Source organism: Lasioglossum baleicum, chromosome 6 (assembly GCF_051020765.1).
Source record: "Lasioglossum baleicum chromosome 6, iyLasBale1, whole genome shotgun sequence".
NCBI classification, from domain to species: domain Eukaryota; kingdom Metazoa; phylum Arthropoda; class Insecta; order Hymenoptera; family Halictidae; genus Lasioglossum; species Lasioglossum baleicum.
Genome location: NC_134934.1, coordinates 9,191,911 through 9,214,212, shown reverse-complemented (window position 1 = coordinate 9,214,212; position 22,302 = coordinate 9,191,911). Strand labels below are relative to the sequence as shown.

The window sequence follows — 22,302 nt, the reverse complement described above, 5'->3', positions numbered from 1 at the left end:
TTAATAATTATATCAATTTACGTGAAAATTACGGAAAAAATCATCTTAAAGGTAGTAATAAAAAATAGTCAAAGAGACAACATTCAATATTAATGAGGTCTGCAGCTAAGGAAAGGAAAAATGCAGCACAATTTCGAGCCGAATTGTAGCTCCCAGTAACAACAAGGCGCGTGTGCAACAACTTTTAAATTCTTCTGGACAAAAATACGACGTAAACCAGGCCTTAAACAAGTACATAAACCGGCCCGTATCGATTTCGCACGGGCACAAAACGCAGTGACTTTATAGAAATTTCGGCCACTGTATATTTTTAAAATAAAGCTACATATTTTTTATCTTCGATAAAAACCAAATCATTTTATTTCAATTTTAATAGAAGAGAGAGCATTTATTTTAATATTTTAATAAAAGCAAATTTTCTATTAATTGGATATTTAACACATCAATATTTTTCTCTCAGTTATACAGCCAAAATGGCGCCTCTAAATTTTCGCGCCCCGGACAAATGTCCGGGTTGCCCCCCCCCCCCCTAGAGCGGGACCTAACTGGTTAAAAACGAAGCAACCTAGACCAAAATATTTGCGACCGTTAGGAAGAGTGATTAAATTGTATTCAGAGAACACGTGAATCTTATAACGTACATTTTAGTTCTGTATACATAGTCAGGTATACAGAGGTCAAGGCAAGGTGGCAAAGTGTCCACGAAACGTATGGGGAGAAAACCACTACATATTATAATCGAACATTTAAAGTGATGTGCATGTGTAATAACTATTTATTTTTTGTCAGATTGCAACGAGCATCTGATAGCAGCCGTGCGAGGCGTTACGACAGAATCGAGTATAATAGGAAGTTCAAAGGCTTCTCGTGCTTTTGGATGCGTTCGAGCATATTCGAATTTTTACAGTGGTAGATTAAACGTCGATAACGTGCCGCGGAGCAGTAGGAAAAGCGAAAGGTTATGCGGCGAATAATTTCGTGTCGATGAGGGAACGCGATACATATTCAAGCAGCATTGCTATACATATACTATACATATAGAGTGACGCGAACGATGCGACGAAACACGATGCAATGGTAGGTGATAGGAGGCGAGGCGAGGCGAGGCGAGGCAAGGCAAAGCAAGTCGGAGAGGGGGGCGAGCGGGACGATGCGAGGCGACGGGACGCGACGGTTCCCTTTACTCCGAATCGGATCGGATCGGATCGTGCGCGTCGCAGTAAATTCTGCAAGTTGTACAACGACGCGACTTTGATCCTTTTTTGCACACAGATGCACGTGTGTACAGAGTTTTCCTTCAAGACTCCGTAATAAAACCGAGAAACATTGAAGCCTATCACTCTATTTCCCGTAACCGATATTCTACGATCGAAAGACAACGTTCCAACATTCGTAGATCCACTGACAGACAAATAAATCGCAAATGAAAACTGTGTCGAAACGTTTCCGACTTCCGAATTCTCGGTATGGTTCAAACGTTGCCGCGAGCAGCGTGTAGCTATAGTGATTCGATACATCGAAGATAATTGCGAGGGCAAACATCGACGTCGACTTCCACGCGACCCAAGAATAAACAGAGAGCGTACTCACCCGCGTCGTCGAGTCGATCGTAATAATCGAAAGAACGGTCAGGTTGGAAAAAGGGATGTGCGATGTCCAGTTGTCGATTATCGAACCCGTGTAGCAGGCCGGCACGAGAGGAGCTGGTTGTCGTAAAATCGTAGTTACGCAACACGCAACTGGTGGCAAACACACACGGCACGGACCGATCGAAAACAAAACGTCAGCGCGGCCAGCGTTGGCGGTGCTCGTCGACGTCGACGTCGACGTAGTTGTACGCGGCTGAGAACGCGCGCCAGTATCGAGCGTACCGCACACCCGAACGGTACAGGACGGTTTCCAACAGAGAGACTCACCAGTTCCGGAGATAAACACGGGTGCAAACTAACCACAGCCAGAGAAAACCGTATGCGAGAGGAGACGCGATTGTATATTGGCAACCGCGTCACTCTCAAACTGTGAATCGAAGATCATCGACCACCAACCACGTTGTCACGGTCCAAATAAAGATAGAGAGAGAAAGGGGGATAGACAGATAGATAGACGGAAGGAAAAAAACAGTTGCGCCGAATGACAGCCGAGGAAAACTTTACCGCGATCGGCTAAACCCGTACGAACACGCTTAGACTCGATCGCGTTCTCCGTACCGTCCACACTCCACACTGACACTCGGTTCCAAGCTTGACCTCGTCGGCTCCTCGATTCCGACTTCGGACGTTTCCGCCGCTTCTCGGCTCGCGCGGCAATATGGCGTCGTCTTGCCTCGCAGTTCGAAATCTTTGCTCGCGCTTACTACGGTCCTGCGTTTACGTGTTCTTCTCGCTCGTAATTAACGATATTTCTACACTCAGCTAACGGAAACACGAGTTAAAGATATGTTAACACTTTTCCTACCGGAAGCCTGTGAATAGGATTTTCAATAATTGTGCTGTGCCAAAAGAAACCAAAAGAAACTTTTACAGTAGATGACGTTATTGAAGGTTCCATTAAAAAGTGTTCAGCCATGTTTTTACCATAGATTTTTCAAAATTATGCGATAATCACCGGTCGGTACAATGTGTTAAATTGTTCAGACTGCTTACGTTGCAATTAACGATTAACAAAAGCGGAATAGTCGTTCGAAAAGGTTAGAATTAAATCTTCGATATACAAAATTAATTCATGTGCGAGCGTTACCGCGTCGCGACGGTTCTTGGAAATTCTACCACCGCGAGTTGCATTATCAAACAGCATCGAAATCACTGACTCGGCGTATCCAATCAGCAAACGATTTAACGGCAATTCGGAATAATAGTAGCGACACATCAAGCGTCGGTAAGTAAACGTGATAGATTTTATGGCATTGAAATCTCTGGAATATCTGGCAAATAACAAGAAAGAAATCCTTCGAATCTCGTCTCAATCTTCTCGGCCAACAGTGAAAATTCCGTACAGTTAATTTAGGCTGATCTGTAACCGGAAGGACACGCATTTTCCGGTAGTATACAGCCAACGTAGTATGCGCACGCGTTAATTCATTAACTCTTTTCTTGAACGCGTATCCACCGTAAATACATAATTGATAGATACGGTACCGTCGACTGCCAGGGCGAAGCAACTGTTAGGGCGTGGCCGAGATCGGTTCGCAAAGGGATCTACATTACCGACTGAGGGTATCGATAAGAATTTCTCAGATGTAGAAGAGTATTTGCCGTAAATTGCGACAAGCGCAGTATTCATTACGATGGAAAATTTGAAACAAATGGAAGGACAAACTTACGAACGAAATATACTTTCAAATATAGGGAGTAAGTTCGTCTGAAAACTTTGGAAAATATTCGTTTTTCGGTTCGCGTTTGACGCCATCTGGCGGAATCGGATGACACAATGATTTGTTTGGATTGCGACTCGGCCGTCTAGTCGAGTCAGCGGTTTCATCGGCAGAGTGAAACATGGTTCGAAGATGGCGATACGGGGATAGGGTTGAGTGGACGCTTCGCGAACAAGCTTCTTCCTCGTCGTGATAGCTGAAATTCCGAGCCATTTCGTTTCTGGTGAGTAGAGATATCGTCGATGTGCGCAACTCCACAGAAAACACGTCCTTGTTCGGTGCCCGAGCTGAACAAGGAATCTCGGACTGGCGGGAAATTTGCACTTACTCGACCGATGAAATCTCGCGATACTCACGAGCCATCTCTTTCGAGACTGGGAAGTTCAATGCGCACATGTCATGTGTCGTTTCTCCTTTCGTCTCGACTAGACTCGTCTCGTCTCGTCGTGTCTCGTCGTGTCTCGTCGCGTCTCGCCGCGTCTCGCCGCGATAAAACCCGATTACAAGCGTCATAGAGAGTCTGGCGGTGTACAGTTACGCACATAATTGATCACTATTTAGACTGCGGATCTTTATGCAATTGTGACTTCTGGAAATTTGCACAAAATGCTGGAACGTAAAAATCGATAGAATTTGGTACGATTTTCACTTATTCCAGACCTGCAAAGGCTACTACCACTGCGAAATAAGATCTTATTTAATTCCACTTTCTTAAATATAAAATCGGCAATTATGCTCCCGATTTTTTATAAAATCGATTTCGCAACCAAAAATTCTGAAATAATTCACTGCCATGTGTGCTGTCAAGTAGAATGCTCATGAATTTTTTCGTAATTTTTTGTCGAGCAGATCAAAAGAAATAGAGGATAATTCATTAAACCGAGCTCACCCTATAACTACCCTTGTGATAGAGGTACCGACTTGAAACTTGTCACAGAGGGTTTTCTATGGCAGTCGTATATCGAATGGTCTGATCGAAAAATTTTATAAAAAAAAATTAAACCGACTTCGTAAAAATGCACTATAGAGTATGAAATAATTTCCATTCAATTTATGTGAATACACACGAACTTAAATACAATACAATCTTTTCGGAGGCGGCGCAAAATTGAAAATTTTCCGAATGACAGATGTGCTGATTATGATTTCATTGGAATATGATGGACTTGGAAATCAGTATGTGAGAAGAGAAGATACATTAATATGTGAAAGCATGGAGAAGAATTTAAGGATTTTCGTAATTTTCCGAAATTACTCCGAAAAGATTGTATTGTATTTAAGTTCGTGTGTATTCGCATAAATTAAATGGAAATTATTTCATACTTTTTAGTGCATTTTTTGCGTTTTCACGAAGTCGGTTTAACTCTTATTTATAAAATTTTTTTATTTCACAATTTTTATTGGAACGAGCAGAATTGGTAGAACACCGTAGGATTTTTTTCGGTCTTATTGGTTATTTGCAATGAAAATTTCGTCCTGATTGGTCCATCCACCTCTGAGTAATCGATCAAAATACATGAAATAATTCATTTTTCGCAAATAAAATCGCAAGGAATAAAAAAATGCAAAATTCACGGGACCACCGGCAAAATTCCGGGGACATACTCTACAAGATGCAAAAGGTTTCGTTCCGATTGGTTCGTCCATCTCGGCGTAATTGGTGAACACTGAGCACACATACAAAAAAAGCGAAGAGAAAAAAAGGCACACACAAACTCAATTTGGTTTGGGGAAACTTTATCAGCGCTTTATCGTTCACGTAACGTCGAACATATTTGCGAAAAACAGGGAGACGGTGAAAAAAACGAAATGCGGCCCACTGTGCGCTGCGAAAATGCTCGCAAACGATCGATGTCTGCGCCGACTAGCACGGAGCTGAGAGCCGGGAGCGGGTTGGGTTGCGGCCTCGAGAAAATTATTGCCTCGTACCGATACAATTCCCGGGGGTTTGTTTCGCGGTGAGCGCGGCCGAACGAGGGGTTAATTGATCGATGAAACGACGAGCATGGCGTTCGGTTCGTCACATTTCCGTTACTTCTTTCAATGAAAACGTCTCGACGACGTTCGCTATTCGCGAGGCGCGACGCACAGTGGGGTATTTGCCCGATTTCAGCGGCCACAGCTAGTTCAAAATTCGCTCAATACTGACACTGCTGTAACTTTGCTAAAATTTATCCAAATTTGATGAAAAAACAACCATTTTAAAGCTTAAGATTTCTACTTTTTGTACTGTGTCCCATTTTCTGCGTGGGTGGAGCCATAGAGGAGATTTCAAGGTCACCTTGATTTTTTTAAACAGAGTGTCCTTTTTTTATACCATAGATCGATAGAGTATCAAATTTTGAGTATAAACGGAAGTATAACAATTTCATTACCAAATTCTTAGAATCATAAAAAAGGTGAGTGAATCGTTGGTTATCTTTAAATATTAGTAACTACAAAAATGTATACAGTACAAAAGTGAATTTCTCTTAAAAGTATACCCTATACCTATACTTATTAGCTGAAAAAACGTCTATAAAACAAAAATCTGTATGTGTATGTAAATAAGGTAAAAATTACTACATAATAGGTGAGTTCGTTGAGAAATGAAAGCGGGTTAACAGAAATTCAAACTTCCGACAAATTTCAGAGCTTAAGATTGATTGAGGAGATTGTTCCTCAGATATTCAACTAACTGAAGCCACAAAAATTGTACAATTTACGACAAATCTTTAAAATTGAATTTTGACCGCTGAAATCGGGCAAATACCTCACTGTGCGACGTCCGACTCAACAGAAAACGATCGCGAGCGAGTGGCGCACATTGTCGTAGGAGCTACGATAAGAGATCTTGAAAGAAATGCCATCGGTGTTTCTCGTTTCTTTCAGATGGTGGCGGGTTCTTGGCTTTTCACTAATCGAGAGGGCGATTCGCAGAGGGGGAAAGGCTACTAACACAGCTTACTAATACAGGCGAGAACCCGTGCTCGTTGATGTCGCGCATGATATCCGCGAGGGGACTATGAGACCGCGAACGACCAGAAAGCGTCCACGTCCTCGGTTTCGTTCGCGTTCTCGGGCGCAATCTAGTCAGGAAAGAAAGAGACTCTTTCTAAAGCGGAAATCATGACGCGCTCGAGATAAGAGGAGATTGTACGATCGAAGCTCGTCTCGAAAGTGGAAACGTAAAAGCGCGATAAGCGAGCAAATCGTGTGACGAATCTGCTTGCGTCGCGTTGCATCCTGAGACGAGGAAATCGCGTTCCCGAGGAAACTTCCTCCGCTGCGCGTAAACCACTGAGATCGCGTTTCCACCGCATCGAAATTACCAAAGCGAATGCGTTGCCAAAGAAGAATCTATTGTTCGAGCCGCGAGCGAGATCAGTGAGAAGAACTTTACCAACTTTTGGTTAATTACAATAATCTGGAATGTTCGAAATATTCGTCAAATAACTTAGGAACCGAAATTACGAATCGAAGCTCGAAGCTCACGAGGAGAACAGCTTGTCGCCGAGCGAAACGCCGCGCGCCTGTTCGAGTCGCTGCTGCGGCTGGTAACATCGATGCGTGCTGCCGGTCCGCGTCGGCGTTTTCAATCGAATTGTCGCGCGACGCTTGGAAACGTCGGGCATCTCGTGCGAGAGTAGAACGGTCGTGGCGGATACGGGTATACCGGGCGAGAGGGGCTCGATCCTCGGAGATATCGGGCCGCGGGATGGCGAGTAGTTGTTAGTACCGACGAAGGGAGAAAAGGAGAAACAATGACGGTGGACGGGACAGGAGTACGTGGCCAGCGAGAGGCCATCGGAAGAGAAAGACGAGAGACCGGGACGAGCCTTTGATAGAACGGAAGGGGTGTACGAAGAGGACACGCGCGGGGGTGGCGAGAGACGGTACGGCGAGAGAGGGGTGGGCGAGAAGGGTAGAAAATCAGACCGATATCGACCGCGAATTGCGCTTGCGTGGAAAAAGGCGCGCAATCGCCGTCGAGGAAGCGACATACCGTCGCGAGGAAGAAGCTCTCGCAGTCGGTCGATCGTCGCGGCGACGAGCGCCGAGCTCCGAGCGTCGAGAAACTTCGTTCCGTTCAGTTTCCGTTCCATTAGCTTTCGTTTCGTTTCGTTTCGATCCGACGATAATCGAGCCGAGCTGAACCGGAGTCCGACAACCGATTTCGCGGCGACCGCCACCCTCGAATCCGCGATCGTCTCCCTCCGACGAGGACGAGCAGAGCCGACCCTGGGAAACCGACGTCACGTCCTAACCTACCGAGACGCGTTCGCAGCCGACACTTACGCCGATGCTCGACTTCCGGTACCTTCCATCTTCCATTTCCCGGTGATTCAAACGCGTGCACGAACCATCTGGTAATCGGAGCGCCACGTTCGAAGGGAACACAAATGGTTCTCGATAAACTCGCGTCGCTATTGTCGCCGTGTAAGGCGTAGACGGACCTCCATCGAAGTCTATCAAAAGCCGAGATCAGAAAACCGTGTCCACCGATTTTCTTAGCGTCTCGCGAGGAAGAAAGGCGCGACACCGAATCGCTGAAGTCGCGATAAATCTGCCCGGAGAGCGGTAAATAAGAAATCGATATCGTAAAGCCGCGGGTTCCGTACGTGTCGAATCGAGAGCGACAGAGAAGGAGCGAACAACAGCGTTACAGTAAACGGAAGCGAGAAAAAGAGCGAGCGTGCGGCGGCTTTTCTGTTGAAGAGATAAGCGTGCTGATAAGCGACCGTGGTCGAGTTACGGACGCGCGGCTGTAACGCGCTTTTGCCGACGACCGGGTCTCCTGTTGGTCGCTCGCGGGTTTCCGTCGGTCGATGCGCGTCGTGTTGAACGATTCCATGGATATTTCGCGGGGATAATGGCCGGGCGATAGGGCGAATGGCGATCGTCGATATGCAGGAGAACGCGTCGATCCGAGCAACTGGGCCTGGACCGGTGCAGGAAGAGGTTCAATTGACGGAACTGTTGCCGGTGAAACAATCGCGGATCAGGCAGAACGGATTCTTCGCGAACCGAGCGATCGGCGGCGATGGCGGCGAGGCTGCCGGTGGCGAGGCTGACGCGGAAACGAGCGGCGACGTTCGTCTGAACGGGGACGGGGACGTGGCGACGGATGCTTTGAAAGTGCTTCGGAGCTTTAACGAGTTCTTGCCTTGCGAGAGGACAGATCACCGACGGAAACAGGAGAGCGAGAAGAGGTCCGGTCGGGTGGGGAAATCGGCGATCGACGGCAAAGGTAAAGATTCGGTGGTCGCGGCTCGGAAAAAGCACAAGGACGCCGTGAGAAAGAACGATTCGGTTCTCGCGAATTCGTCGAAGAAGGGCACGGCCGTCGGGGGTTTCGAGGGTGGAGAGGACGATGTATCGGCGAGACGTCGAACGGCGGAAGGGAACCATGACAGGAACGAGAAATCGTTTGTATTTTCGGTGTACGGGCAGGAGGAGGACGGGTATCCAACGTTCGACGAGAGCAAGGATTTGGGCGACGAGATCTACGCGTTTCGACGGGATGCATTGGATTTGAACGTGGCGCTCGATCCGATCCGCGGCAAACCGGCGAACCGTATCTACTCGCCGGGCACCGATGGCTCGTTGTTCGATCGCGGCTTCGATCACGGCTGCGATCCGGACGGGAAAGCCTCGGGTTTCAACATCGAGGCTATCATTGCGGCGAATTACTTTCTCGAGAGCGAGAACAACAACGTGCTGCGATCGAGCCCGGACAAAGTACAAGGGATTTGCGAGAGCTCGTTGATATTGGCCGATAAGATCGGTATCGGTAGATCGTCGCCGGGCAAGAACGAGTACAACGACGATGACGACGACGACGACGACGACGACGACGACGACGACGACGATGATAACAGCGTGGATCGAGATGTTATAGGGGGGAAAGGCGTGGACGGTGACGGAGCGTCGTCGACGAACGATGCGGGCAAGGAGAAGAGGAGAGAAAGCGGCACGGTCGCCGGGAACGAGGAGAAGAAATACTGTTGCGTGGTGTGCGAGGCGCGGTTCAAAGGCAGCGGGGGTTTAAGGAACCATTACAAGATAGTGCACGGAACGGGGCCGATCTTCAAATGCGACGAGTGCGGCAAGGAGTTCCCGTTGAAGGAGAGGCTGAAGCTTCACGTGAGAACGCACACGGGGTTCAAGCCGTACAAATGCTCGGAGTGCGACAAGAGTTTCGCGAGAGGCGGCCAGCTGGTGCAGCATCGACGCAGCCACAGCCAGGTGAAGCCGTACCGTTGCGGCCTGTGCTCCGGCACGTTCACCTGCGCCGCGAATCTGGCGCTCCACGTGAAACGGCACAACGGCCAGAAGGATCACAAGTGCGAGATCTGCGGCAGAGCGTTCGTGCGCCGGGACGCACTCAAGAAACACCTGGAGTGCTTGCACAGGGACGTCAAGTCGTTCCTCTGCGTGATCTGCAACAAAACGTTCAAGGGTCACCTGCCGCAGCACATGAGGACGCACGCGCGCGACCGGCCCCACGGATGCGCCACTTGCGGCCAGAGATTCGCGCAAAAATCACAGCTGACCGTGCACCAGCGCACGCACTCCGGCCAGAGGCCGTTCAGGTGTTTGGTCTGCTGGCAGGCGTTCGCGCACTCGACGGCGCTCAAGCTCCACACCAGAAGGCACACCGGCGAGAGACCGTTCAAGTGCGCCGAATGCAACGCCGGCTTCACTCAGCTGCCCCATTGGAAAAAGCACATGAAGTGCATCCACGGACGGACCGAGCCGTACGCTTGCAAACGCTGCAAGAGCTTCTTCCGGATCAAGAACGATCTCGAGTTCCACGAGAAGACTTGCCATCCCGAGCTGGTCTCGAGCAACGCAACCACGAACAATTCGGACAATCCGGACACGTTTTTCCACGAGATTGTCGAGAAACCTCCACTGCCGCCGCCACCGCCCACGCCAGCGACACCTTCCAAGTATAGGACGATGTCCGTCGAGAGGATGAGACTGCTGCTGGCGGTCCTGCTCAAGAGGATCAGCAAACAGGAGAGGCTGGACGAACTCGGATTCGGCAAACGACTGATCGACGAAGTGCTCCGGGACTCTTTGCTGTCCGCTGGCAAGAACCCGGTGCCACGCGACGGTCTCACCGAACTCGAGACCCTCACGAAGAACCTGGAAATATTCCTGAAATGGACAGTGCCCAAGGAACACTGGGAAAATTTTTGCAAGCTGAACAAGTCCCCCGAAGACATCCTGGAAACACTCACCGCCACCTAAACGAGAATCGGTTCGGCGGCGATTGTCGTCGAGCCGGACTGATCACGATTTCCATTCGTTTCCTTTCGTTTGAGTCGTCCCTGCTTCTTCTTCTTCTTCTTCTTCCTCGGGCGTACCCCGAACTCTCGAGGCTGTCGATTCGTTTTACGTTTACCCTGCAGCATGCTAGTCCAAAGTGCAAACGCGAATATAATTTATCTTCTTTGTTCGATTCGGTGCGCGTGGATCTTTTTAACCGATCGAATTTCGTTAGCGACGCGACCAGCGTACTTTTTTCTTCATAGTGCCATGCGCGATTCTATCGTTGTTCTATTACCAAGTTATAGGCGAGATCGAGTGGTAGGCGTCGCGGAGATCAAGAGCTACGTTTTAATATACGGAAAGCTGTCGGACATTTCTTGCCATATTTGTTAATCATATTACGTATGTAGAATGCATGAGAGTGTGCACGCACTTTTACGATGTCCTCGGAACGTCGCTGTAACTGCACGTTTTAGCGTACATTCACCTAGGTTCACGAACTATCCTTTATCAAAATCGAAGAGGCTATCTTATATTCTATGACGGTTCGTCTATCGCGGTAGTATATACATACACGGACACACGGAAATACAATCGGGTTGGAACGAAGGTTCGTAGCGTTTGTGAATTAAAATTGAAAGCTGAAATTCGGATGTTTATTCATGGATTTGTTCAATAACATAGTTTCCATTATGTTCTATTACTTTTTGGAGTTACCCTCGGTTGGTCGACGACTCATTTCGCCCACACAGCTTTCATCGACGATTTGACCGTGTTAGTGCCGGTCAAACCGTGTCGATGAAGATATTTGTCGACGATTTGACCGTGTAGATGAAAAAATAGTGTCGACGAAAGTTTCTGTCGGTGAAAACAGTGTCGGCGAAATAAGTTGTCGACCAACCGAGGGTAACCCTACTTTTTGCCATTATCGAGGCAACTTCTCGAGTTATTGAATGAACATATGAATAAATACGTTGAGCTTTTGCACTCGAAGCAATTTGAATTCCAAAATCGAGATATTTGTTTCAACTCAGATAATTTTTGTTCTGTGTAATCTTTTTTACATTGTGCACATCAAATTAAACCTGTTTTCTTACATATAAAAGTTGAGCTTTTTACAATTTATAGAATACAGACAAACTTAATAATGTCAACACTGTTTTGAATATTGAAATGGCAATTTTTAGTGGCGCCTCAGACTCGCCATTCGAGTGCAAAGGGTTAATTTTATCTTCGATTCCTGATTTGAAAACGCTACGAACTTTCTTTCCAAACCAATATATACAGGGTGTTCGAAAAAATGTGCTTCCTTGAAAGAAGTGATTTCAGAGGTGATTTGAAGTAGCTTTTCCGCGGTTGCAGAGTTATTAACGAAAAACGCGGACCAATCAGGACACAGGTCGAAGTAGCCGCGCTCTGATTGGTCCGTGTTTGTTCGTTAATCGAAGAAGATTCTCTCGATGGAAAAAGTGACTTGAAATCAGCTGAGCAATCACCTCTTTTCAAGGAAGTATAACATTCTTTCGCACATCCTGTATATTCTTTCGGCAAACGTGATTGTCCTATATATTTGTATTCGCAGATATACACGACGCGTGTATTAAAATTTGTACGCGTATCATTATCACCGATAGTTAGTCGGTTTCTTCGATGCAACGCGACACGGTCGTAAACGACTCTTTTTATTTAGCCCCGGGTGCCCTGTGATTTATTTCACGGTTTCAGTGATTAGAACTTTTTTCGTAGATCGTACATTCCTAAAAAAAGGATGCTCTATATCAGGCCTGGGCGCGGTTGGCTCGGGGAACACATGTTGCTGCTTCTCCTCTTCGCTTGGTCGACAAGTAAGTCCCCACCACGGCCACTCCGACTCTTCCCTTAGCCTTAGCCTTAGCCATAGCCTTAGTTCTAGCACGAGCACCCCCACGATGCTGCACCGGCAGGTTACTCACCACTACTATGTAAACATGTACACGCACATAAGACCCTTGCCCGAAGCTGTGGAACTAGCGGCATTTACCAATTCCTTTAATTTCGTGGGGGTGCTCGTGCCAAGGCTAAGGCTAAGGCTAAGGGAAGAGTCGGAGTGACCGTGGAGGGGACTAACTTGCCGACCAAACGAAGAGGAGAAGCTGCAACATGTGTTCCCCGAGCCAACCGCGCCCAGGCCTGCTCTATATGTTCTGCAATAGCTGTACATCAGAGTTAGGCAAAATGTAATTTCAATTACGATTAATTACCGATTACTGTAATTTGAAATTGCAGAAATACAATTTCAGTAATTGTGAAAGGAGTAATTGCAATTACTTGACACGATTACAGTAATTGTAATTGAGTCTGAAGATGTAGTTTCATTTAAGATTGCAATGTAAAAAAAAATTTCTATGGTTTCTTTTGGTACAGCAGAATTATTGGAAAGTCTATTAATAGGCTTCCGGTAAGTAAAGTGTTAAAACTGTTTTGAATAATGGTATGGCAATTTTTAGTGGCGCCTTAGACTCGCCATTCGAGTGCAAAGGTTTAACACTCTGTTCAGAATCTCCGCCACGAGTCTGACACGATATTCTAGGGCAAGGAATCAAAATTTCCAAATTGAAACGGCGCCGTAAAGCGTGGTGAAAGAAGTGAAAAAAAAAATGGCGCACCGTGTCGACCACGGGCACACGGTGACTTCAATGCCAAAGAGGCTGAACCTCCAGTAATTGATATCGTTGCTCGTTCACACTTGTCGTTTGAACCGTTCGCCACGCGTTGCTCGAAAGAAGCTCGACGTCGTTTAGATAGCGATGTAAGTAAATGTGAGCAGACAATAATGAAGAGGGTTACAAGATTGATATATATTAGTCATTGAAAAGAAGATATATATATATATATACATATACATGTATGCTTATACACATATTATGAATATATACGTTATAAGATAACTGTGCGATGTGTTTCCGAATGAAAAGAAAAAAACGACGAGTATGCGTTGATGCGTTTTCTAATTGTATTGGTATTGTAACGAGTGGATATTTTTGGTTTGGACAGAAAGGTGCTATTCTGTGATAAAAGCAGACGTTCTATACGAATAACATTGTCGAACGAATGCTTTCAACACAAAGGCACTCGGTTCAGTTCGAGTAGGCGAAACACGATCGAGAGATTCGCCAGCATCCAAAGAGTGCGCAGTTCCCGTTGGCAATCGAACGAGTTTAACGATAATTTGACGGTAGATTCAATCAGGCGAACACTGTCGTGGAAGATGGACGACCGTTGTCGGGGAACGACGCCGCGTCGCCCTAAAATTTATTCGGAAGATCGAAATCTACTTTTCCGTTTCTCGTAGAAATGCAAACAAGGGTCGCGAGACACATTGAATATAGAATATAAATCGAGGTCAAAGGGGAGGCATGCGTGGTCGCATTCGAAAGAGCAGAGAGAGAGAGAGAGAGAATGTGAGAATATGTGTGTGTGAGAAAGAGAGAGAGGAGGAAAGGAAGAACAGATTTCGATGTTTCGACGGCAAGGTCTCGCTCTGATGTTACTTTTAAGTTACGGTGCCAAAGAAAATAAAAAGAAGTAACGTTGTTGATCAACAAAAAGTTGTCAATGACGCGTGCGCGAGGAAGCGCGTTTTGTTGTCTTTTTACCGTTGCTCGCGTAGAAAATGCGAACAACCGTTGTGCATTTTTCCTCGTATATTTCCGTTGAACGCATTATCTGAAAGATTCAAAGTTCTATTTATTGTTTCCCATTAGTGCCATAAATATTACTGTCCTGCGTTGTACTATACCGTACTGTACGATAGAACGGTGATTCGAAATAAAAATGTTTTTTCTTTATATCATATGTGTTTATATTGTACGTATATTTGAACGAGTACAAAAATAGAGAGAGAGAGAGAGAGAGTATCGATGGGGCTTCGCGAACATACACACTTGCGAGTTAAAAAACACATCTTTTAATATACATACTATACTCGTAGAAAAGAACAAATAACAGTTTTACATACCGCGGAATACGATTATTAAAAGTATCTGGAAACGATGGTTATTGCTCGCGTCAAGAACGAATGTAACGCCGAGTATCGTCGATCGTCGCCGATTGATCGTACGTCCATTGCAGTTCAAATTCTTTCGTCAGATCGGTCTGCAAGTTGTCTACGGTCAAGCTCTGAAAAATACCAGAACGATTTTCGATTATAAGTCGGAGAAAAATAGATCGCTGAACAGCGGATTTGATGCATTTATGAGAAACACGAGTAACTGTAATTTGAAACATTGAAAATATTTTTATATCATTTTCAACCTATCGAACATATTGAAGAAAATCAATTTCTACGCTACTCCGGTTTTATTTTCCATAAAGATCCGCTGTCTGTTGAGCACGGAAGAAAACGAAAAATAGTATGAAGAGAATCACTCACGTTTTCGGAGCGGTTGTATTGATACTTGATCTGGCGATCATTCAATAAAACATTCGTGACGTCCGACATAACACCCCATATCTGTATTCGTCCGAGGATCATCGATTCATTGAAGGTATTATGGTCCAGCCTACGAGAAGAAAGGATGTCGTCGTCTACGTGGAACGACAACCACACGAACTGTCCCTTTTCGAACGTATCTGGAAAAATCGTGGAAGCACGTTTTGTTAACACAGGCACTGAGGTACGTAAAACAAAATTAATTTGTCTTTAAAAATAATTTTTACCCCATGGTGTGTTCCCTTACATCAATGAACTTTTGTTCAAACATTGCTTTAATAGGACTAATCCTTTACAAGATTTTTCAGATAAAAGAATACTACAGATATTTGTTTACAGTGACTCCCATTAATATTCGTACGCTCTCAAAAAAACGATAGCTTCGTTAACATTGGACTGTGCGATTTGAACTTTTTTGGGAAGCTAGATCAATTAGTTTTCCACAGGATGTGAAAAGAAATTTTTTCAAAAATTGCATTTGGTCGGAATTTGTAGAGAAAATACTAAAGTTGCATTTTACAACTTTTTTATGCGGGACTATATTGCAATTTTAAAAGATACGTTTCGTACATCTGTGTCAATTATATGCACTGTGAAAGTTTCATAGAAATCGGTTGATGCGTGAAAAAACGACAGGCATTGAAAGATGTAAGAATACTTAGAATTACTGCAGTTGGAGGCCAAAATCGCGAAAAACTGTAATTTTTACCATCTTTAAACGTTTGTAACTCATTACAAATTTTCAGAATATGTTTAATTGATACAGATCTACGAATCATGTTTTCTAAATTTTCCATATAAGCCCACATCAAAAAATTTGGAAATACAACTTTCAGTATTTTCTCTGCAATTCCGATAACTCGCAGTATTTTTCAAAAATTTTTGCCACGTTGTGTAGCAAACCAATTGTTCTAACTTCTCAAAAAATTTCAAATCGTATATTCCAATATTAAAAAAGTTATAGTCTTTTTAAGAGTGTCCGAATATTAGTGGGGGAGTCACTGTATATCGTAGAAAATAGTGCATCTGGTTCAATTATACAAGATCGGGAATAAATCAAATAAATATATTGTAAAGTTACATCGACTAATATTCTGTATTACCGAGGCTACGTATATCGCGTTTATTACGTGGAAAATATAAACATTAAGACAGTCAATTGAAATCACTGTGCAGTGATAAATACCTAAACTGTCGCCGTCATCCCAGTACAATTCTCCTTTTGCAGTTTTGTCTCGATCCATTGCAACCAACAAATCGAAATTGTTTTTCCTGCTAGCGGTTGTAGTAGCAGCTGGCTTTTGCGTAGGTAAAACTGATCCCCCGCGAATCATCAATGGTATAGTGTCGAGCGGTGCATCCAGCATACACCATTCAGTACCACTGGATCTAACTTTTTTTGTATAATAATCGTACCATACTCCCCGTGGAAGGTAGGCTGACACTTTCACCTCGTTCTGACAATAAATAAACATGCGATCATTACCAGATTTTTATCTAGTCGACGCTACTTTTTATTTATTGCTTATCAGAACGTACCTCGTCTAAAACTGGAGCAATCATTAGAGAAGCTCCCCATAGGAACTGAGTGTCGATATCAAAGGTGACTGGGTCATCTGGGAACCTGAAAGAAACCATTTGTAGGGAAGTTCTTCTGATGACGGTTTTAGAAATGGTATATTATCTGAACTAAGCACAGCAAAGTATTCGGATTAATTTAGTTCATAAGCTTGACAAACTCGTTCCAGAATAGATATAAAAATAACTTCCCACCTAATAAAAATGAACAAGCAGCGAATGTCTACTAGCATGCGAGTACTTTCTTTTACATTTTACTCGTTTCTTGGCGTTGGCAATTTATTTTGAAATTCGTATAATAGAGAAAGATCTTAATTGCACAATAATAAGAAAAATTATTCGCTGAACCGCGTGTATTTAATTCTCTATATTAGTTGGAAAACATCTATTAAATATTGCAAATGCTTCCGGAAGTCCAGATACAGACCCTTAGCTATATGGAAATCTATCTTCATGTTTTATCAAAGTAATTAAACAATTACAAAAAGTTAGAAAGTAACTGCCTTCGAATGTGAAAAGCCAGCTAAATCGGGGAATATACTGCACCATGCGACGATTATATACTTACTCGAAAAATAAAGGACGTGCCACGGTTTCCCCAAATTTGTGTGCTCGGAAAAACAAAGTGTACAAATAAGGTAAAAGCCGGTATCGTATTTCGAGGGCGCGCTTTGACGATTTCACCACCAAATCACCCATAGCGACTGGATCTTGCTCCTGTTGGCAAATATTTCTTCGTGTGCGTGTGTGTTATATTCTATATTCTTATAAATTATATTCCTTCGTCGAAGCCATTCAAATTGTACCGTAAACAATTTTCATGTGATGAATAACGAAGGAGATATTTAAGTAACATATTGGTTTCCAATCTGGAAAGTTTACTAACTATAGTGTCGTCGGAATTGTGATTACGAGAGAAAGGATAAAAAGCGCCGAGCTGCATCCAACGATTGCACAGCGGGGCAGTGGTGTTCCAGTTGAAACCACAAATGTCCGCACCAACCATCGGTATTTGATAGAAATTTATTGACAAAATCGCTGGAATACTCATTCGCAAGTCGTGCCTGATGAATTAGAAATATTATTACTAAAACGTTCAACCATTCGACATTAGGTTTCGTATTCTACACGCGAGTTCCGCTCATTTACCATGAAGAAAAAACATCACCCGTCCAGTGACCGGCGTAATGTCCGTGTCCTACCCAAGTCGACCGAGAGATTATAAACGGTCTTTTCTTGCGGAGTTTGGTCAGAGCGCTGCATTTATATCTCCATTAATCATACTATTCGAGTTTACGTTATTGTCAATATGTAGCCCCTTGATACTTACTAATTCGTAGCTATTGCGTGACTCGTACCATACGTATTGTGAAGGTCGTAGTGTGATCCCAAATACTGCTTTGCATTCATGCACAGAGTTTTTGTTGCGAGCTTACCGCCCATCACGTTTGGTAGGTAGACTGGATTATCCAAATTATTAACCGTGCATCCATTTTTATGCCCGTCGTAGAAATTTGATGGTTCGTTCATATCCTGGTAAACGTGAAAAACGAATCAAATATTATGTGCAAGTATCACAAGAGATTAGATTATTGCTACCGTTTCGATCACTTAGTAAATCTAGCAATTTTGCAAAAAACTTTTATTCTTTCCTAACGTTTCGGTTCCGTTTTGAACCTTTTTTAAAGGAAGAATTTGCGTCTTGTAGACGAAAGGAAGGTTTTTATGCGTCTAATATGAGCTACGTTTGGGTATCTATACGTACAATCCATGCTCCGTCGTATGCAAAGTTGTTGTGCATGTTGCTCATCATCCGCAATAAATAGTCTGGTGTTTTCGGATGAGTATAGTCGGGCCATACCGTAGAACCGTAATTCCAAACTTTTCCAATAAACGGTTCACCTTTCTCATCTTTCACGAATATGTCTTCCTTTATGCCTTCGTCGTACGGTAAATAAGTTCCATTGGTTTCCGAGGCGGATATACCGGCATCGATTAGTGGGATATAATGCATTCCTTTCTACAATATATTATGTGGAAAATTATAAACTATATGCAGGTTTTCGTTCAATTATATAAATATAGAGAACATAATAATAAAGGAAAAAAGTTGTAACGTATGAAAAAATCCATTTCATATAATTTCACTAAACACTCCACATTTACTTCTTTCGCCCATTATCATTCATGCTTTCGTACGCGTCGCTATTGGCGGGCTTTAATCATTGTTGCTTTGAAAATAGAACGAAAAATCTCTGTTCTTTTTTTTACTGTTAATTTTCATTTTATATTGTCATAACGAAACATTGTTTAAATGCTGTCTGATCTAGCGTCGAACATAAAACAGTATTAACGTCACAATTGCGTTAGAATCGTACCGAGTGAAGTTCCTCTAGGAATTGCGGTAAATCCTTGAATTTTTCCAAGTTGTATGTGAAATCATTGTTCTTCTCCATGTAATCCAAATCGTTCCATTGAGTATCCTGAAGAAAATGCAATCCGGTTAAAATGATTGAAACTGTCTCATCACGTTCAATGTATAAATGTGAACATTACAAATGGAATTCCTGCTTCCATGGTCCGCTTCCAAACTTTTTTTGTTCCTTCTAAACTCTGGTAGCCATACCTGCGTTACCATAGAATGCATTTAACAAGGTTCAATTTACTAGTTATCGTAATTATTCATTACTAATTGTAGGCATACCTGCATAAATGAAACCCTAACGACCAATACGGAGGCATAAATGGTTTTCCAACTATTTCAGAATATTGTTTTATTACATCCGCTGGAGTCGGTCCCAAAAAGAAGTACATGTCGAAAATACCACCGATTGTTCGAAATGTGATGGCTGGCGTTGGCTGTAATATTACATCTGAAAACAATAAACTACATTATACGAAACCGATAAACGTAATCTCACCGTCGAAATATATAAACAGGAATGTTTTTCAAAAGCCTGATACCCATGGCGTTACTATTCAGCAGCAAAACTCCGTGAGCCCTCCCGGAATTTTCAACGATCAAATAAAAAGGATGAGATCCGTATAAATTTGCCTGAATTCAGAAATGTGTGCCCTTTACATAAAAAAAAAACAGAAAGTGAAATGATATATGTTAATTTGCGTAAACATACATTTTCCATTGGTGGCTGGTCCTTATTGAATAATGAAAAAATCTGCCACTTTGTATTCAATTTTAAACTCGATCTGTGCTCGCCGATACCATAAATGTTATGCGTGGGCAAAAGGGTGCTCATTTGTAAGAATTGATCTGCAAATATGAAACCTCCGATGCCGATCGAGTCGAATCTGAATGTGAAAAGAATAAACATTAATATTTAATGAACCATTGTCGTTCCCTGCTCGTTTATTACTAGTCTGTGGATCTTTATGCAGAATAAAAATGTTCTGCATTGGTTACGGGAAGCAGGAATAAAATAAAAATTCATTTCATCCCTCAATCACTTTGTTACATTAAAAACAACATTACGATTTTATTACCAATTTCTTCATAAATGCGTAAAGATCCGCAGTCTATTTATTACTGTAATCGGTCTACAATGCATATACTTACAGCACATTATTGTCCAAGGCTCTATGTACTCTGAATCCAGGCTTCGCATCATCGATATCTAATTTATATTGTGCATTACTATCTTGTTTTGAAAACGGCTTGACATCAGGTCTAATAGGCCATGGCGGTTCGTAACGTTTTCTTAACGCATCGCTTATTTTCAAACGTAAAATTGAGTCGTCTATGCTACTCGCTTCCACTTTAAGGAGAGCTAGATCTTTCTTGTAATAGGAATTTCCTATTAACTGCAGAAATCCAGAGACATCGTTCCCACGTCGAGTCACATTTTTATATTTGTATAAATGCCAATCTCTTGGATAGTAACAGTACGGAATGTTCACAGGATCACGATTAATAGTTGACGTAGAGCTCTCCGGTGGTTTCCAGCAACAACCTCTATTCGAACACGATAATTCTGAAGCACCTTCTTCAGGATGACAATTGAAACGCAAATCTTCTGGAATATTTTGACATTGCTATAAAACAAGCAAAAATGATTGTATTCGATATTAGCTAATTTAAAAAGTTTATGATTTGCCCCATTCCCAACGTACTTGTATAGTTTTAGATGCTTTAAATACTTTCTCCATAAACGTTATATCATACTGGTATTCTTGTATATATACTCGATCGCCGAATACAGTGTTAGAAACATCGATCGACCCAAATCCTGCTTCTACGGTGTTTTCATTACCATCGACAGAGCTTATGTCTATGCTGTACTTCTCGATAAGAACATATTTAGTCTGCGTAATGAGTAACAACAAAGCGCAGAACAAAATCACAGTTAACGCCAATTTTAGAAGATCGAATGGTAATACGTATCTCAGATACGAGTACAACTTTGTATTGTTAATTAAATATTGTTTCTTTTGTTCGGCAGTACTATCAATTAAGACATTTGTCATTGAGAACTCTGCGAAATGATCGTTTTCCGAAGAATTTGGTTTTTCGGCATTTCCCTTAACGTCCGAGTGATTCACACCTTTGATAATCATCTTGATGAATTATACTTTTTTTTTAAACTGTAAAGAAATAATCTAGTTTTTAAATGATCAATTCATTCGTTCTGTTTGCAAAATAGGAAATACTTACGTTTTTCAATCACAGTAACACGCTCGCTCATCTTATAACCTTTAAGCTTATTTCCACAAAGTCAACTTACGATTCTTTGTTAGACTAAGAGTATTTATATCCCGTTAATCCCGTATAGCATTGCGTCTCGTGACCACCACGAAGAATGCAAAGTAATTATCAGCTCCACACCCCTATCTTTACTCTGATTTTATTTTTAGCATGCTAATCTAAATAACTGCACGTATATTTGTGCTTTGTTTAGTGAAATGCATACTGTCAGGACTGTCAACGTTTTAGACCCCGTTCAGACACGGCGGAATCCGCGCGTTTTCGACCGCGCGATTTGAACCGCGGACCTTATTTACATACGTACATTAGCGTTTATGTATTCGTTCAGACGCAACCGCGCGGTCGAACAATCAAAATCAAAAATCGCGCGGTTTCCGCCGTGTCTAAACTAGGGCTTACTGGTTTTACATTTCATATTTTCGCGATTCCAGTGGTTCACAACTTATTATGATATATATATATATATATCTCATTATTATGTATATGTATATTATTATATATATATATATGCAATGTCCCCTATAAGGACTTGTACAAATATGCAATCATCATTGTTTTCAACGGAATTAATACGCAATAGCGTCTTCGTGGTTTTCCACGGAATTAATACGCAATAGCGTCTTCGTGGTTTTCCACGGAATTAATACACAATAGCGTCTTCGTGGTTTTCCATGGAACTATGACGTCCTATATACACGTTCTTCCTAAAGTTTCGAACGATCCATTGGTCAATTTTATAGTAGCGGCTTCCACCCGGTATTGAAATAAAGCGTGGAGACCGCAAGCCAGGATCATCTCGATAACGATCGAGAGAGAAGACACCAGCACATTCAAAATTAAGATTGCGCGTATCCATCCACCCATCGGGTGCTTGAGCATTGCTCGTACCATGCAGAAACCAGG

The 22,302-nt window shown here is 43.1% G+C and overlaps 3 protein-coding genes across 4 annotated transcripts in view; 1 reads left to right on the top strand and 2 right to left on the bottom strand.

The window, feature by feature from the left end:
- Positions 1–2,203, bottom strand: part of Ntan1 (N-terminal amidohydrolase 1) — a 33,539-nt gene extending 31,336 nt beyond the window's left edge. The window contains exon 1 of one of the 2 annotated variants that reach the window (XM_076426210.1): positions 1,591–2,203. The gene's annotated coding sequence lies outside the window, so the exon portion shown is untranslated. The remainder of the gene's footprint in view (positions 1–1,590) is intronic. The other variant, XM_076426212.1, reaches the window with a different exon arrangement.
- Positions 2,204–2,208: 5 nt separating this feature from the next.
- On the top strand, positions 2,209–14,459 carry LOC143209902 (uncharacterized). The gene is made up of 2 exons (XM_076426201.1): positions 2,209–3,593; positions 6,242–14,459. The coding sequence occupies exon 2, from the start codon at positions 8,243–8,245 to the stop codon at positions 10,607–10,609; it is 2,367 nt and encodes a 788-aa protein (XP_076282316.1). The 5' UTR covers positions 2,209–3,593; positions 6,242–8,242; the 3' UTR covers positions 10,610–14,459.
- Positions 14,460–14,647: 188 nt separating this feature from the next.
- On the bottom strand, positions 14,648–21,796 carry LOC143209900 (lysosomal alpha-glucosidase). The gene is made up of 17 exons (XM_076426198.1): positions 21,349–21,796; positions 20,808–21,278; positions 20,254–20,729; positions 19,814–19,988; positions 19,644–19,734; positions 19,384–19,552; positions 19,236–19,305; positions 19,058–19,162; positions 18,445–18,699; positions 18,010–18,212; positions 17,829–17,936; positions 17,566–17,743; positions 17,248–17,396; positions 16,641–16,725; positions 16,288–16,558; positions 15,042–15,241; positions 14,648–14,788 (listed from the first exon to the last, which is right to left on the bottom strand). The coding sequence occupies exons 2-17, from the start codon at positions 21,249–21,251 to the stop codon at positions 14,678–14,680; spliced, it is 3,090 nt and encodes a 1,029-aa protein (XP_076282313.1). The 5' UTR covers positions 21,252–21,278; positions 21,349–21,796; the 3' UTR covers positions 14,648–14,677.
- Between the last annotated feature and the right edge of the window lie 506 nt (positions 21,797–22,302).